General features: G+C 48.5%; 8 protein-coding genes across 8 annotated transcripts; 5 read left to right on the forward strand and 3 right to left on the reverse strand.

Moving 5' to 3' along the window:
* Nucleotides 1-78: 78 nt before the first annotated feature.
* Nucleotides 79-1,644, forward strand: ANOM_006435 (uncharacterized protein; the record flags this gene model as incomplete). The annotated part of the gene is made up of 8 exons (XM_015551691.1): nt 79-153; nt 236-439; nt 488-553; nt 605-709; nt 760-861; nt 948-1,137; nt 1,189-1,263; nt 1,313-1,644. 8 exons carry the CDS (start codon nt 79-81, stop codon nt 1,642-1,644), a joined length of 1,149 nt encoding a protein of 382 aa, XP_015405548.1.
* A 1,668-nt stretch (nt 1,645-3,312) lies between these two features.
* ANOM_006436 (putative integral membrane protein (Ptm1)) lies at nt 3,313-5,548 on the reverse strand (the record flags this gene model as incomplete). The annotated part of the gene is made up of 7 exons (XM_015551692.1): nt 3,313-3,775; nt 3,839-4,449; nt 4,502-4,576; nt 4,624-4,664; nt 4,720-5,042; nt 5,096-5,293; nt 5,357-5,548. Coding segments are annotated over 7 exons (1,632 nt in total), but the record flags the coding sequence as incomplete, so codon positions are not given.
* Nucleotides 5,549-5,874: 326 nt separating this feature from the next.
* ANOM_006437 (uncharacterized protein) lies at nt 5,875-7,026 on the forward strand (the record flags this gene model as incomplete). Its single annotated transcript, XM_015551693.1, has 2 exons — nt 5,875-5,960; nt 6,027-7,026. The coding sequence occupies 2 exons, from the start codon at nt 5,875-5,877 to the stop codon at nt 7,024-7,026; spliced, it is 1,086 nt and encodes a 361-aa protein (XP_015405550.1).
* Nucleotides 7,027-7,169: 143 nt separating this feature from the next.
* ANOM_006438 (DUF4112 domain-containing protein) lies at nt 7,170-8,094 on the reverse strand (the record flags this gene model as incomplete). The annotated part of the gene is made up of 4 exons (XM_015551694.1): nt 7,170-7,686; nt 7,741-7,807; nt 7,866-7,953; nt 8,020-8,094. 4 exons carry the CDS (start codon nt 8,092-8,094, stop codon nt 7,170-7,172), a joined length of 747 nt encoding a protein of 248 aa, XP_015405541.1.
* A 764-nt stretch (nt 8,095-8,858) lies between these two features.
* ANOM_006439 (decapping enzyme complex catalytic subunit DCP2) lies at nt 8,859-11,462 on the forward strand (the record flags this gene model as incomplete). Its single annotated transcript, XM_015551695.1, has 2 exons — nt 8,859-8,889; nt 8,971-11,462. The coding sequence occupies 2 exons, from the start codon at nt 8,859-8,861 to the stop codon at nt 11,460-11,462; spliced, it is 2,523 nt and encodes an 840-aa protein (XP_015405542.1).
* A 288-nt stretch (nt 11,463-11,750) lies between these two features.
* ANOM_006440 (YgfZ/GcvT domain-containing protein) lies at nt 11,751-13,100 on the forward strand (the record flags this gene model as incomplete). Its single annotated transcript, XM_015551696.1, has 1 exon — nt 11,751-13,100. One exon carries the CDS (start codon nt 11,751-11,753, stop codon nt 13,098-13,100), a length of 1,350 nt encoding a protein of 449 aa, XP_015405534.1.
* A 157-nt stretch (nt 13,101-13,257) lies between these two features.
* Nucleotides 13,258-14,655, reverse strand: ANOM_006441 (putative cell cycle control protein (Cwf23); the record flags this gene model as incomplete). Its single annotated transcript, XM_015551697.1, has 1 exon — nt 13,258-14,655. The coding sequence occupies one exon, from the start codon at nt 14,653-14,655 to the stop codon at nt 13,258-13,260; it is 1,398 nt and encodes a 465-aa protein (XP_015405533.1).
* Nucleotides 14,656-15,569: 914 nt separating this feature from the next.
* ANOM_006442 (uncharacterized protein) lies at nt 15,570-17,217 on the forward strand (the record flags this gene model as incomplete). Its single annotated transcript, XM_015551698.1, has 3 exons — nt 15,570-15,657; nt 15,719-16,102; nt 16,163-17,217. The coding sequence occupies 3 exons, from the start codon at nt 15,570-15,572 to the stop codon at nt 17,215-17,217; spliced, it is 1,527 nt and encodes a 508-aa protein (XP_015405531.1).
* Between the last annotated feature and the right edge of the window lie 113 nt (nt 17,218-17,330).

Raw genomic sequence — 17,330 nt, forward strand, 5'->3', positions numbered from 1 at the left:
CAAGGGTAAGCCTGTAAAAGGTCGTGCGAGATCATGACACGGGCCAGTGGATCTCGGCCCCAAAGCCAGTAGGGCGCTATGCGGGCCGGCGCGACGAACTACAGCCACCAGGATCGCATTCCCCGTCAATGTCTGGCAGCCGTCGAGTTTAGCGTATGTATCTACTCCACAATTGCAATGTCGTGTACTCCGGAGTAATTTGAGAAAGCGGCGCTGCCGAGGCGAAACTTGAAAGGGCAATACCTACTGGGCTCCTCCCCATGTGCCCTTTTTCTCCCATGTCCTTTGGGAGCCACGCTCAGATGAACCACCAGAGACGGTCGGCATGGGAAGGTCAATTGAAGGGCGGGATGGCGAAGGCTTATCGCATATGACAATTGCTGTACGGGTCATCGTGTTGGTTCTAGCAATTGCAACGACATTTGTGTGTATGCTTCGGGTAGGTTTGACACTTCTGTTGCGAAAGAAGTGCGCTGAGATATGATAGATATACTTGCGCAAGTTCGTTATAAAACGATTCGGACTCGATGACTGGTTGGTGCTGTGTGCTCTTGTGAGTTCAGTCTGGAGATACACCGCTAGTGTGAGGTTGCTGATAATTTAGATCGGAGTAAATTTGTTCTCTGCGCTTGCGTATACCATCACGTACTATGGGCTGGGACAGGATTTACAGAACGTATCCGTCGACGACTTGGCTGTCTTCCTCACGGTCAGTATAACTGGCAGTTCAAACTCATCAACCTGGACTAACGCTCGCAGCTCGAATATGCCTCGCAATGCGCCTACCTTGTGATTGCAGCAGCAGTCAAAGCCAGTCTACTCGTGTTCATCATGCGCCTCTTCCCCACTCGGTTCATCCAGGTTGCCGGAAAGTCCCTCCTTCTATTTATCGCTGTTTTCACAATATCTGGCACTCTGGCCTGGTGTTTCAATGTCGGCCCGTCCAGGCCGCTTATGATAAGACCATTCCCAATGCCAGCTGCTACCCGACTGAGACCTCATATGCCATTCTGATGATGCAGGGAGTCATCATGTTTGTGCTTGATGTGATGATACTTGTGCTCCCAATGCGACCAATCTGGAAATTGCAAATGCCGTTAAAGAAGCGGTTACTTGTCATAGGGCTGCTATGTGTTGGTCAGTAACCAGCTAAGATGATGGAGCCAACGGGTACTGATGAAGGGCCAGGGTTTACCGCATGCATCGCCGCTCTTGTGCGATTCTCAACTCTTAAATTTGCCAATGACACAACGAACTTCACCTGTGAGTGCTTCGCCATACCCCTTTTAAACGGACCATGCTGATCCACCAGACTCGGCCTCGACATCCCTTATCTGGATGGAAGTCGAGTTCAACCTCGGCCTCATGTCGGGATCTCTGTCCTCCCTACGGAAACTCTTTAAGATTCATGCACCATTTAGTTCTGCCGATGCCTCTCAAGGGGAATCAAGCCAGTCCGCGAGCCTCGAACCCCCCAGATCCCGACACAGCCGCCTCAAGGGCGGGATCACGAAGAAGACAGAAATCATAAGAGTATATGAAACAAGTGAGAGCCAGGAGCATATTGCCCCGATGAATAGATTGGGTGAAACGACCAATACTACCAATGCATATGAGGCGAGGGCGAATTCAACGAATCTTTGAGGCGGTACAGGACCTGGTCGCGCTTGGGAATTTATATCTGTTACCCATGTTTTTCAGACAGTCGAATTACTTACTGTCACGAGTTTAGGGAAGATCCGGTTCCTATCGAACAGACCAATTCCATAGAAGTCAGGTTCAATGTTGGGGAAGTTTACCCGTGACGTCAAACTCAATGCATTAATTTATACATTTATGGATGCTTCCATTAAATTTATCCGCACAGGAAACTGCCAAGAATAACCGCACAGCACGCTGGGCAACATTGGCTTTCTCAAGGGGAAGCTGGTATGTTTAGCGAAATAGCATGGTCATCGCGCTATCAAGCCTACTATATAGTTGCTCCCCAGTGTACTTCGTCCGAAGCCAATACTCTTCTACGGCGGCATTCTCAATTTTCTGCTGTGATGGCTTGATGGCCGCATCGCATATATCACATCTAGCCTGTAGATGTGGCCTTTCTTTGTCAAGCCGCATGTGCTCCCAGCCACGATTGTTCGTGGCTTGTTGGCGTTCCTGAAGAGCACGGCTCAGCGCACCCTTCCGTCCAGCCTGTTCATAAATGGCGACACGTCTAATCTCGGCATCATGACAATGGGTCCAGTGATGTGTTCACCCGAATTATACGGTAATGATTAACTCTAGCGATCAGTTCATCCACCAGTATTTCTCGTGCGATCATAAAAGGCGGTAGTTCTGTAGGGATCAACACCTAGAACGCTGTCACCTTTTCTTTTAGAGTGGATTGTTTACCAAAGAGGAAAGAGCCGCTGGGAAATAAGTCCCAGATGACCGGCTACGGGAAGGTGCGTTCGCAATCATGCTGAAGTCGCAAGGATGATAGCTAGCCATCTTGTTTCATGCTGAGAGTGGGAACTTTAGCCACAGGTGTTACTATAATAAGAGAGGGTAGCAGCTAGCGGTACTCCCTGTGCATTACTTAGGATATCTAGCAGTAGTCAAACTAAATAACGTACTTGAAGTGTTTTGAAGAGATATGGAAGGATATGAGGTTGGAGATGATATGCAAATGATCTAAGCCTAAGTGATTAGTTAATTAGCCACCCTCATTAACTAATTCTAGGGTACCGTGACCAGATCAGAAGTTCCCGCTTAGACCGCGACTTAGGAAGAGCTATCAGAACATTCCCTCCAGATGCCTAAAGTCATAGTACATCGATGTTAGAATTATCGATGATATGACACTATCATCCCGTAGCTCAAGCAGCCATAATCTCCCCCCAACTTCTGCTATGGTTGAAGCTGAGGTCTTGAATATTGCCCCTTCTATAAAAGGAATATTATATATAAGACATCTTTTTGGAAAAAGAAATACTAATGTTTTCAATTCCCTCTGTAGAGATCACAAGTATAGGTATTTCTTATAGTTTCTGATCCCTTTATAGGAGAGGCAGATAAGCTTTATATAGATTATTAATATTCAGTGTTATTCCAGATAGAAAGCGGATCTCGTCGCATAATGGATCATAAATATGTGAAAACTGTACATAAGTATCATAGACTATTCAGGAGTAGGAAATATCGCAAATTCCATGTCGCCAAGTTTAGATGCGGCGTAAGAACTAGTGGTTTTCTTTTCTTTTCTTTCTTCTCCCTTCTCCTTGTTGGCTGGGGAGAAGACGGAATTGACACAAACTCCAACGAGCCAAACGCCGTTATATGCCTGAGAAGGATCAATAAAGCCCAATGCGTCGATTCGTTCAAATAGTTGACAATAAAGGTATCTTTCATCCTCAATGATGTCAGTACATAGTGACGCGCGCCTTGCAGTCACAAATAATCGTTGCTCAATTCGAAGGGGAAGAACTAGCTTTCGTGAAGCTATGCACTTCTAAGCATCTTTGCCGGTAAGCCGCTTTCTCTCGCCCGACTCGCGGGACAAATCATCCTCATCATCTGACCATTTGTCTCCATCCTCGCCGACGGCAAAGATGGTTTCTCCATCAAGGGACTCCCGATGGCGCGGTGCAGCCGGGACGGGTTTAGGAGGCACAGGCGAGAGATCACGGCGCTGTTCATGGGCAGAACTTTCTGGGATACCACCAAGCGCGTCTTCCTCGTCCAATTCGCTGTTGAATGATCGGATTTCAAACCCATCATCATCTTGAGCAATCTGTAGATCATATCAGTACAATCATTCGTATTTTCCTTTCTTTATGTTGGAATAATGCCGTACCTCATCACTCATTGCAAAGCGCCTGTTGTTGGCAGTGGGGCGCCACAAGTAGGCGACAAATGCGATGTCAAACAGGTAGACCAGATTGAGCCAACCATCCAACACGAACCACCGACTCTTCCAATGTTCTGGTACAAAGCTTGCTTCGCTGCGGCCGGCGAAGGCAATTGAATTGATGAAAAAGAAGCCGAATATCACGATGATGCTGCCCAAGATGCACCACCACAGCTTCTTGTACATCAGTGCTTTGACCTTTTGCTTCCTGTCGATAAGATCTTTCATGGTTGCATTCAACGAATTCAGAGTCCACACATAAAAGGCAGTCAAGGTGCCCGCAAGTGGCAACACAATAAGAAGAACAAGGGGACCAGCACTGTCTGGCGTTATTGATAGACTTGCAACAGCGTAGATGACGGCGAAAATAAAGTGGGCGATAGCGAGGACGCGAACGTAGATCATGGCCCGACCGAGGGAAGGCTTGACAACACCATATCCCATACACACAATAAGAAGCAAGAAGAATGAGAAAGCATTCCGGCCCGCATTAAGCACGGCTACAATGACCATTAGTACCTTTGCACCAACGTTCAGGCCGTGTCGGTTCTGATAGTCTGCACATTGTTAGAGAGCAAGTATCTAGACTGTATATCGGCTTCGACATACCATAGAAGCCCCAGGTCATCAACTGTTCTACAATCAGGAAGACCAATATAGCAGTGATATAATTCTGCACAGGTACTGTCGTGGGTCAGTAATTGTCGTGGTAGATGGATGAAGTCGCTTACAGATGTCGTGGCGATTTTGTACATATAGGAAAGCCCAGAACCTATGTCCAATCAGTATAGACTTCAAGAAATTGCAGTAAATTTGCATGAACATACACCCCAACAAGAGCGTAAACGATAGTCAAGCCGCCGTAAAATGGGAGCTTGGCGATCTGCGCAGCCGGAAGTTCACCATACGCGTTTCTGAACTCGACGACGGCTTTGTAGTCCCGTCCCGAGTATCCATAAGTGCTCACACAGTAGAATCCTGTTTTCTTCACGGGGTAGTTGATTGCGGTAGGATTGTTCAAGTGGATCGCCTGAGTTACAATCGTGAATTCGGACTCGCTTGCGTTCGGGGCAAGGATAAAGGAGCCAATATCGCCAGGCTCGCAGAGCTTGTCATTGACACTCTTTTCGTCGCAAATAGTTTCCTTCTCCTATGATGTTTATCAGCTGGTTGATATCTCCATGGATGGTGAAAGAAGTGTACATCGGCATCATCCGATACTGCTCTTCCAATTAGAGCTTCGTCGGACCATTCAAAGATCACCAAGCTGACGAGAGGGTCACTATCGCCAGTGTCGCCATCACGAACAAATTTAGTCAATATGAAGGGCTCAACATCTCCGCCCCAGGCTTTGCGACTGTACATTCCCGAACATCGCTGCCTATGAGCTTCATCCTGTGTCTATAATAAAAGATCAACTGTTAGAACTTGCAGCTTGAAATATCCTTCTGATGTTTAGCGCACCAATTCCACTTCATTTGCGAGTGCACGACCCGCCAGCAAGGCAGTTAAACAAAAGGCCTGGAGCCAGCCTTTCATCTTGATCGCTAGAAAAGGAGCTAACAGATGGTAGTACTAAGCGCGCTCCGGAGATGCCGAAAGCTAATGGTTCTCTCACAACCACAGGATCATGAGAAAAGTAAAGGGAGGATAATATAGGTGGAAGGAGAGAGAGAAGGGAGAATAATGGGTTCCGAAGAAACAGCCGACACTTTTGTTCGCAGCTCCGACCTGGTTGGGTAAGGCGGTAGGGATTCGTGGCTACCTTGCACTTGAGATGGAGAAGCCGCGTGTTGATGTCCCGCCGATACCATAGTAGTATTATCTAAGCCCGTTTCTCCGAGTAACTATAAATGGAGCAAAGCCTGAGAATGTCACCGCCAACGGGATTTCTGCCTCTTGCCGGAATTTTGCCTCTGTCCGATAACAGATACAAACCAAAGAACCACAAGAGCAACCCCGACACGGTGGTATAAACAGAAATGCCTGGCAAAGAACTGTTGGACCCTTGCGTCGACTGCCGCGATGTAGAAGCTATTCTGACATTGCGGCGGCGGCGTTTATGCAAGTACGAATTTTATCTACTCTCCAAGTGGGGTTACTGCAAATACTAACCGGCTCTTTCTCTGTGCAGAGACTGTTATATTAAATTCGTGTCATACAAAGTCTTCAAGCGCATGGAAAATTATCGCCTGAATAAAGGTTTCGCAAAAGATAAGCCCTGCAAGCTGCTCTTTCCTCTTTCTTACGGTCTCTCCTCGTCGGTGCTGTTGCATATGTTGCATGCTCAGCTTGAAGTTCAGCGCTCGAAAATACACGCCTCCCCGGGCTTTGATTTACATGTGCTTATAATAGAGCCTTCGACTATCTCGCCCTCGAATCCTGCGCATGATGAAGGTTTCGAGTTGGCTCAGAAATACTTCCCTTTGTGTTCCTTTACCAAGGTTCCGTTTCACAGTATCTTCGACCTAGTCCCCGATTTCAAGGAAACCATGTCCCAATTTGCTGGCAAAGGATTCGAGGATGATCCTTCGTTGTCGGGTGCAGAGCGCCTTGATGCCTTCCGCTCGTGTATCGCAACGTCAACCTCTAAGGCTGATGTCGATTATATCTTGATGAACCAGCTGATCGTGGCCTTCGCAAAGCAAATGGATTGCCAGGCAGTGATTTGGGGAGACTCAGATAGTAGACTTGCTGCGAAAACACTTGCCAATGTTGCTAAGGGACGCGGTTCTTCAGTAATTTGGCAGGTCTCCGACGGAATGTCCCCGTTTGGCCTGGAGTTCAACTTCCCTCTGCGGGACTTGTTTACGGCGGAATTGAGAGATTATGCCAGTTTCTTCCCGGAACTCACCAAACTTATTGTACCAGATGAACCACTTTCAGAAAATACTTTAACCAAGAATTTGTCCATCGACGAGCTCATGATGCGGTACGTACTGACGCAGGGCGAGAAATACCCCGGTGTCATGTTGAACGTGACGAGGACGGCCAATAAACTCGACGTCTCGCAAATGCCAACCAATCTGTCCCCTTGCGCTTTTTGCGGTGCTCCTTTGATGAATGAAGTAGAAGGTGGACACACTCAATTCTGCTACGCATGCGCTCGGTCACGTCCAAGTACAAGCTCGTAATGGGGCTCTGCAAAATTCTTGATCCATTATTGACCAAACTAAGACAAAAAGCATCATATATTACCTAAGGTATATGTGACCACCAACGCCTATAAAGACAAATTCGCAAAAGTGGACCCCTGTGTCTTCATAAATATCGATTGTTACCTACGGTTCTGAGAGTTGTCGACGACTCCAGCTTCGAGGTCATGCTCCCGATGGGAGGCTCCACCGAACCATTTGGTATGCTTTCGGTTGTCGTGGGATTGATGTGCTGGCTCATTCGTTGCTTGACGGGTCTTACTGCGATGCCTGCTGCGATGCCTGCTGTGATGTCTATGGCTTTCGCGCCTTGAAGGACCATCCACCATCATCTGGTCATATTTGTCAAATTCGTCGGGCAGACTTGGATCTGTATCATTCTCTTGGCGTCTTCGCTGTTTCGAAAGCGCCTTGGCTCCCTTCTCCCTTAAATGTTTCTCCAGCATAACAGCATTTCTTGTGTTACACTTGTACATGGCGTCGGCAAGATCCCCCACGAAGGGCACGAGACCGATGGCGAAATCAATAATGACATTGATCAGCATCATCATTCTGAGGCGTGTCGGAAGCCCCCCGTCGATCTTCTCACACGTATTTACCACCATCATCGCAAGTGCAGCATCAACAGCATCGCCGGCACTAACCAAGACCACAATTAGTATTATTAAACTACACAGCTGGGCCAGTACTTACAATGGGATCAAGCCAATCACACTGCCCCAGCCAAATCGGATGCCACACAGGCTGAACAGACACAAGTCTAGTCTATATGCTGCGTTTCACTTGGGTAAGGACTTTCTGATCATTTTCAGACAGACCCGGTGGTACTGCCTTGCGCCGCTTTTGAGTCTTTTTGCCGAATACGCGGTGCAGACGTGAGGCCGGAACTTCCTCGAAATATGGATCCTATGATGTATATGTTTAGCCAACCTTTGTATTGAGAGAGTATGGGAGGCACAGCGGACAGCTCACCTCTGTTCCAAAATGGTTTCGTGCCGATTCTGCTAGAATTCTTTTCCCGACTAAAGACACGAGTGGGCCTGACATGATTTTGCAACCAGATTGTAGATAAATGATTGTACCCCGTGAGCTTGCGGCAGGAAGCCTTGTGTCGAATGTCCGGGTGTATTTCCGTCAAGACCGTAAGAAGGCGGCTATATATACAGATTCTTCTTAAGAGACGAGATCGGGTAACACCTAAGGGTAGGAATATTTAATCCAAGGGGGGCTCGAAGCGAACATTTAAGCTCTAGCCAAGACTGTTGTTGTTCATGCGTAGGCTTTTAATCATTCCTGTTCCCATGGGCATGGCCCGTGTGAGGACGTCATCCCGCAGTTTGCAAGTTCCACCCGAATCCATTACATAATTACATAATGCCACCGATGATCACACACTAGCCACATCGCCACACATATGGCGCACGGGCATGCCGCACTGGGCTTTCATTGGGCAGCACCGCCACAGATCGAGCGGGCTGCGATTCAGCTCTTGCTTCCTCGCTGTTCTTGTCTTCGTTACGTTGGGGACAACTCAATACCTGTCTATCTCAACCACCTTCCTCATTCTCGGTTTTCCAGTCGTTTGGTTCGCCGATCGACAAACTATTGGTTTGTTCCCGTCAGCGCCTTATCTCCTCTGCAGCCACTGTACGCTTCAGGGTTGGCGCTTTGCCAAGCACCCTTCCTTGAAGCTGCATCATCGCTGTGCTGTCCCCTCCAACCCATCCTCTCACTCCGCGTCCCAGACTTCGGACACCTTCACTCCCCTTCCCACCTAGGCTGAGTTGAAATGCTTGGGTACGTCGCACAATATGACAGAAACAAAGATGCATTTAGAAGATTGTAAGTCTGCTACCCTTCATTTCTGACTTGGGATGGGTCTTCATTGGCCACCGCGATACCGAGACGGCTGATCTCCAATAGGGCTGGATGACCTGTGTGTCCGCTTCATTATAAACTTGCCCCGTGAAGAGCTCGAATCGGTCGAACGTATATGTTTCCAGGTCGAGGAAGCACAATGGTTCTACGAGGATTTCATCCGGCCGTTGGACCCGGCTCTTCCTTCACTGTCCTTAAAAGCTTTCGCCTTGCGTATCTTCCAACACTGTCCGTTAATGTCCCAATGGTCACATTATCATCACATCACGGCATTTTCGGAGTTTCTGGCATATAAGACTCGTGTTCCGGTGCGCGGGGCTATAATGCTTAGCCAAGACATGGACGAAGTAGTTTTGGTCAAAGGCTGGAAGAAGGGTGCCAATTGGAGTTTCCCACGAGGCAAAATCAACAAAGACGAAAAGGATCTAGACTGCGCTATTCGCGAAGTCTATGAAGAGACCGGCTTCGATGTTCACGAAGCTGGACTCGTTAAGAACGAAAAAGACGTCAAGTTCATTGAAATCACTATGCGAGAACAGCACATGAGATTATATGTCTTTCGTGGGGTACCTCGCAATGCTCACTTTGAGCCGCGCACTAGAAAAGAAATCAGCAAGATTGAATGGTACAATTTGTCGGAGCTGCCAACGTTGAAGAAGAGTAAGCAACAAGACCAGGGCTTGGCTGTTGCAAACGCGAATAAATTTTATATGGTCGCACCGTTCATGCACCCGCTCAAGAAATGGATCGCACAGCAGAAGAAGCTCGACACGAAGATGCAAGCGGGTGTGACTCAAGTGTTACAGAATGAGGGAGAGATGTCGATGGATGAAGGTTTTGCGGCGCCCAGTCAGTCTCTAGGACTGACTACTTCTAGCGACCTGCCCGAGGTTGCGCCATCTCAGGATGCCTCTGCCCACCTCAAACGCCTCTTGAACATCAACGACGCTGTTCAGAAAATTCCGGCTCCCTCTATCGATACATTACCAGCTAACGCCTCTAAATCCAATGCTCTTTTAGAGCTTTTGAGAAGTGGCTCCTCCCGTGGGCCCACTCCACAGGCTCTGAGCAATGAGCAAACGTCGCCAGCGCATGCTATTACTGCAGCAATGACTCCTCAACACCCACCTTATCCTGCTCCGACCTTGTTCCCAGGCTTTCCTGTGCAAGGTCCAAGTGCACAGCCTGGTTATCTCGGACAATTTTCGCCACGGCAACCGCCTAGCGCATTATCTCATATACCACATACAAACAACCATGTCCTTGATCAGCATATGCCTCAGCGATCATTGGCCCAACCATCTCCGGCGGTGAATCAGCATAGCCGTCCAGCTGGGTATGGTGGAATGGATGCTTATACTTCGCGCCACATCTCTACTCAACCCTACAACGACGCGCATGTGCCGTCAAATCAAGCACCTACGGCCCCTTATCAGCAGACTGGAGACCCGTTTTCTCAACCAGCTCAGCCCCCTCAAATTCCAGGAGCGAGTGTACCGCCTGCCAGTAAGCTACCGCCTCCGAAGCTCACAAGCCACTCGTTAGCGCTATTGAGTGTTTTCAAGGATGAATCCTCGAAGACGCCTAAGACTTCTCATGCATCTTTGACACCACAGCCAGAGCAGGTGCCTATGAGTGGGCGCAAGTCGTCGCAGCATCAGGACCAATTGTTAAGCCTCTTGAGAGGTTCTCCAGTTACCTCCGGTTCGACACCAGCCGAATTAGCAGGCCATGCAAGCTCTCCCACTAAAAAGCAGATTCTACAACGGCCACGTGATTCTAGCCCTACCCAACAGGCACTTACTTACGTGAGTGCGGTACCAAAGAGTAATCCCTTGAATTCAAGCGCCGCATCTAGATCGGTGCATCCACCACAGCCTGAGGCAACTGCTAAGCCACCAGGTAAAAAGAACCAGAATATTCTGAATCGAAAGAACAAGGATCGACAGCCACAAGGCCTCTCTTCACCCATTACAATTTTAGCTAGACCCCAATCCGCTAAGAGAGAGCAATCACCTAATCCAGCAGTGGCATCATCTTCGAGGACTTCGTCCCGTACCCGCAAGGATAGCAAGCCGAAAACCTCGGAACCCCCGAAGCCTTTCCAGCCACAAATCTTACGCCGTTCTCAAAACTTGGACCATATACTTCCTGTACGGACCAAGGAACCACATCATTCAGAACAGCAGGATGGTCCTCAGATTTCAAGCACCGAACGGGAGGCAAGCAATTTTGATCGCCGACCAAGTCAATCCGCTGCTCAAAAAGAGACTCTTCTCTCCCTTTTTGGCAAACAACCAGTATCACCAGGCGTTTCGCCCGCAGTTGAGCTCAATGTCCACATCTCCGGATCAAAGCCAGTAACATCATCCGTTGTCAGTCCGCTATCGCCTCTTAATCTCCCCACTCCAGCTGGGATGAGTGGAGAATCTCCCGCGCCAGAAGATAATGGCAGCCTGAATGCGAGAGTGTCTTCGCCAGACAACAAGGCTTTCTTGCTTGGATTTTTGCAAGGGGTTGCCAAGGGGAACAAGTAGGCGTGCTTGTGCCCGCCATATTCTTGTAGTACTAAGTTTAGCTCTTTATTTGGGCAGGATCCGTGGCGCTTTGGATGGAATAATTTAATAGGCTATATTCTTTATCGTCTCTTGGACTTTTCTGTACGTAATGAGTGGTCAATCGTAAGGACCTAGTGGAGTGTAGTATAAATATATTCTGCCGCGTGCCACCGCCCGGTGATTGATATCATCGTCCATGGAGCTTTAGTTGATTTGTAAACTTTCTTCGGAGCTACATCCACTTTCTAACAGTGCCATCCGATGACAATGATGCGGCCCAGCCCATCTGTCCGCACGTTATGTGCTAATTGCTCGAACAACGCCCGGCTCTTCTCAACCACCGTCCATCCACGCTCGCAGCAGAAGAGCGATGCCACTCCAGCTTCCCCGCCGCAAGCCGGTTATGCTCGCCTTACGAACCGAGGCCTGATTTCCATCACAGGGGTCGATAGTACCACCTTCCTTCAGGGGCTTATTACCCAGAACATGTTAATAACGAACGACTCAAACCGCGCAACCCGTCGAACTGGATCTTATACCGCCTTCCTCAACTCTCAAGGTCGAGTGCTGAATGATGCTTTTCTGTACCCGCTCCCACAAGCAGACCTTGCGTCGCCCGATGAACCAGCATGGCTCATCGAAGTCGATAAGAACGAAGTGGCGAGTCTCATGAAACATTTAAAGAAACACAAGCTTCGTGCGAAGCTAAAGCTACGTGCTCTCGAAGACGGCGAACGCACGGTGTGGGCCTCATGGAAGGAACATGAACAACCCCGCTGGGCCGCATATAATCTTGAAACCCCATCCTCGTCTCCTTTCTCACCATCGTCCTCGATCGCCGGCTGCGTTGATACAAGGGCTCCCGGGTTCGGCTCCCGCCTCATCACTCCGGGTGCGGAAGATCTCCGGACTCATGTTCCTGATGAGACTCAGATTGCCGGTTCGGAGGTGGGTCTTGGAGCCTATACCGTGCGCCGAATGCTGCACGGTATTGCCGAAGGCCAGTCTGAGATTATTCGTGAATCAGCGCTCCCGTTGGAGTGCAATATGGATATGATGAAGGGAATTGACTTCCGCAAGGGCTGCTATGTGGGCCAGGAGCTTACGATCCGCACCCATCACACGGGTGTTGTACGGAAGCGTATTCTACCCGTGCAGTTATATACAGGAGATCAAAGTGTTCTTGATTCCGCTGGGGCTCCCGTGTATGACCCTACTGCGGAGTTGCCTCTACCTCCAAGCGCAGCGAATATGTACAAGATTAGTACACGAAAAGCGCGTAGTACGGGCAAGTTCCTCGGTGGAGTTGGTAACATCGGTCTTGCCTTGTGCCGGTTAGAGATGATGACTGATGTTACTCTTACTGGCGAGCGCACCCAGTATAGCCCTGAGCAGGAGTTCAAAGTGTCATGGGATGCGGCAGAAGAAGGTTCATCAGAACACCAGGGGCCTGGAGAGGTCAAGGTCAAAGCCTTTGTGCCTTCTTGGACGAGAGATTTCATCCTCAATGGAGGAGTGAAGAACAACACCCGTAGTCGTGAGGCCGAACAAGGCCATCGAGCACGGGAGTTCCTAGAGCAATTAGAAGAAGAAGAGTCGCTCCGGCAGAAAGAGTAATAGACCTTTGTATGATATAGCATATGTATAGTAACGACCATGTATCATAGCACAGCAATCAAGCAAAATGTGTTCCATATGATGAAGGGGTATCTCTTGTACTAATTAGTCTATCTATACATAATCCCCATAACGCCAGCTATTTGTCCGGTTGAGTTCAGCCGCAGGCTAGAGGGAGAGCCTGTAAGACTGATGCCCAACATATGCGGTTATAGAAATAAAAAGAGGGAGCCTGTGTATAAGAAAAACATGGTAAACTAAGCATTGGTTTCAGCGGCCGCGGCCTCGGCGCATCTGCAGCCTCGTCTTCTTTCCGAAGCTGCTCCTCAAGAGCTTTGCGCTCCTTCTCCCGCTGCGCAGTCTTTAGTCGCATTAATGTCACTTCTTCCATGCTAGGGGTACTGGGACCGTTAGTCGATGAACTAGGGGTTGGCTTAGCTGAACCAGCTACGGCTGCAGCAGAAGCGAATGAACCAAAAGACGGCGCTTTGCCGGGCTGTTTGCCATCTGAGCCTGTCGTCTTGACTCCAGGGAAGTTAAATGCAGGCCTGGGAGGCGCAGCTGCCATCTTTGGCTCACTTTTCTCTGCGGAAGGAGAAGCAAGACGGTTGTCAGATCCTGCTCCTAGGTCAGGTTGATTGCCAGATGCCCAGAATACAGAGTCAATTGAGCCCCAGTCGCTATCTGTTTGCCCGGCGCCTTGGCGTATCTTCTTCTCACTATCCAGAACGGCAGCATGCGCACCCACGATGGAAGTAAAGACCACAACGCCCGTTGCGACAGTCTTTTTCTCACGCTTATCTCCAATACGTTGCCGCTTATCCTTGAGCACAACAACACTTTCGACCTTGCCAAATGGAGTGAACAAAGACGTTAAACGATCCTTATCCAAGTCCAAGCCCCTACCTTCACGAACCCAGCGCGCCTTCACAGCTCGTTCGAGTTCCGGCACATTGGCTCCACCTTCCTGCGAGCGATCGACCCGCTGACTACTCTTATCCGCAGCCTTCTGTGCCTCTTCCTCCTCCTGACGCCTCCGCTTCTCCTCGTCATCGGCCTTTTGCTTCAACCGCTCCTCCGCCTCTCGTCGTCGTCGCCGGCCATCCTCCGCGATCCGCTCAATTTCCCGCTGCAGCTTCTCCTCCGCATCATCATCACCCGTCCCACTCATCCACGTCCGTTTCACCCCGCGAGGCGCACCACCCATCGCCGCAGCACCAGCGCGTTCCCTCGCTTCTAGATCTTCCCTCATCTTCCTCTTCGCCGCATCCATCATATCCCGCTCGCGCTGCTTCCGCTGCCGCGCCTCTCGCGCATTATCATAGAGCTGTCGTATCGACGGATCAGAGAGGACATCGTAGGCAATCTGTAAAGTGTGGAACTTGTCGATGTCTGCAGGTGTGGGGTTCGCGATTTTGTCGGGATGGTATTTAAGAGCAGTTTTTCGGTATGCACGACGAATCTCGCCTTCGGCGGCGGCTGGGGATATGTCTAGCAGGGCGTAAAAATCTTGATTGGAGGCGGCGTGCGCCTTGAGATCGTCGTTTGAAGCCATCTTGTTCGAATTTGCTAGAATGTAGCGATATAGGATATGGTGACTTGGGAGGGTATAGAGACTTGCGCTTTATACGCAAGTATTCTTGGATTACCCCTATTTGATTTTCGAGTTAAAGCTGAGGTGAAGGGGATTGAGATGTAATGTTGTGGAATGACTTGGGAAAATAAATGATGGTATTCATTGGCGGAGGCGGTGGCGGAACTTTGAAATTAAATAAAATAAATTGTCCTGCACATGGTCCGTGATCTACAGATGTATTTATAGACGGGCAATGAGAATAAGACTAGATAAATACCAACTCAATGGCAACACTTAGCTATAAACCACTGCAAGCTGCTCGCCTATGAATCTATATCAACCTTCCAGCAGTGCAGCTGTTTATTGTACGAGCCATGCTATAGCTATACAATAGCTTCGCACTTCGCGCTCCGCTATTATTGCCGGTCCCCAAGACTTAAATACATTGCTTGCTAAGAGAACTATGTCATCAATGATATCTTGCCGGTTCGATCTGGGAAGTGTGAGGGAAAATACTTGCGAAACCAATTGGATCTTGAACAAATCTATGAGGGCAAAGTTTACAATGACTAGGTTAGATCTACTATATCATTGAGGAGTCTACTACCTAGTAAGTCACTGGAGCTGGTATGGATGCAGGATGTTATTTCAAGATGGAACTTTTTCAGTCCTATGTTGTGGGATAAGAGAAGAAGACTGCAGCTTAGCAAGTGTCTTCAACTCCCAGTCTTTGTTGTAAAGGTTTTAGAAGATGAACTCAATAACAGTGCTTTAGATGATGTAGACCAAACCACGTGGCTCGGAGCTCCCTCCTACACTCCCCTCATACAGTATCAACATACTACTCACTTCACTTGAACATATTTGATCACTGAAGAATCCTCTCAGCAAATATGGACGATGACACCGTCCCTTTCCCAGCACAGCTGGCTCTCGCAATAGCAATCGTCAAGCATAAACCAGCAGACTTGAGTATCAGAGGTAAATAGCATCAAACTACCATGATTGTATCTACTCACTAAAAAAACAATAAACCTTACAGATTATATTCTGAACATCAGACAGCATATCAAAGATACTCGAGACGCAGACAAATCCTATACTCATGACAAAGATAGATTCTTCGACAGCGTTTCCTTCTGGCAGCAGGCGTACGAAAAGTCCGAAGCAGAGCAGAGCAAACTAGTAGATCGCATTTACGACCTTGAGAGGCGTAATGAAGCCCTCAGTACTAGGTTACAGGTCCAAAATACCCCGTTTGAGGCGGAACAGTCGTCGTCGAAGCGAAAGGTAACCGTTGGCGAAAAAGCCACTGGAGGTACAACGGCACGGAAAAGAGCCAAGACGCAGATGGGTTCTAAGGGTATCTCGGATCATACCTCAGCTCCATGGGATGGACTTGATCGGCTTGATTATACGGAGGAGTGTTAGTTTGTTCCGTCGTCTCCGTGTTCTTGTGTGCGGCGCTGACTGGTTCTTGTCTTAGCTATCGGCCCATTCATGAGGCATTATTATACGCTTCAGAAACTCCTTCAGAAGAAGCCTAATGGCTTGGATATTGTTAAGGCTGCAGTGAATCTCTGCGAGACAACTGCAAATGAAATCTCAAAGGTAGTCTCGGAGAAAAGAGCGGCGCATTGTACTTCGAGTAATAAGGGCTCAACGCGGATTGAAGGGCCGACTACCGCTGAAGTGTTTCGCTGCATGGCATGCGCTTTCCAACTCGTCTTACGGGCGTTGAAGGCTTTATCTGGAACAGAGAATTTCATACGATATTCCAATCGTGTCATTTACCATATTGTTCGTCTGTATGAAGCAACGATGAATGCTTTAGAACAATGGTGCAAGGCCAAATCCGAAGAGACACAGGCATCCAAGCAAAAAAACGCAGCAACCAAAAAGAAGGTCAAAGATAGACAATTTCCTGAATCCAATATGAACATCGATGATGAGGTTGCTACGCAGATGGCTCGACTGCTAAACACAATGGCCTCCTCACTTAACCCTGGGTGTCCGGGACACCAGGATTTACTAGAAGGGTTTCTATTCATTTTGCTCAATCGCGTCGGAAAGTTGCTGTGCATGTTTGTCTTTCAGGATCTAAAGCTACGAACTGATCTTCGTGCAGACTCTACAAAGATTCCACTCCCTAGAGGCTTGACAGCACTTGACCTCAACGATAATTCGTTGTGTTCAGCAGAGATGGAGGCAAAGTGTCTAATCTGGCTATTAGAGAGATCATTGGCCGTATTGCATAGTTTTACTTCATCTCCATCGGCATCTCGAGATAGTGACGGAAGCATATTATTTGTGGCAAATCTCAAGGAAAGACTACAAAGCACTCTGCTCCAGGCTGTTTTTGGCACAGATTCGACTTGGGGAAAGTCACTCCAGCGACCCGCGCTGACTGATGAAGATCTTCGCAATCTACAACTACCTTCTCAGGACCCTGATCAATCAGTCCCAGACTGGTTCACGCAAGAGGTATGGAAGCTATTAGGATGGGAAATATTGGTGAAAAGCAACGCTTCAAAGCTTTGAATACAGAATTGTAACCAATTACCACTCTACCAACGAAAGAAATGGCGGTTTCCCATAGAAAGTCCATGGGTATGTTCTCCAATTGTTTATAGCTATAATTTATAAATATCTGT

The sequence above is a fragment of the Aspergillus nomiae genome (assembly GCF_001204775.2).
Source record: "Aspergillus nomiae NRRL 13137 chromosome Unknown contig00197, whole genome shotgun sequence".
Classification (NCBI taxonomy): Eukaryota; Fungi; Ascomycota; class Eurotiomycetes; order Eurotiales; family Aspergillaceae; genus Aspergillus; species Aspergillus nomiae.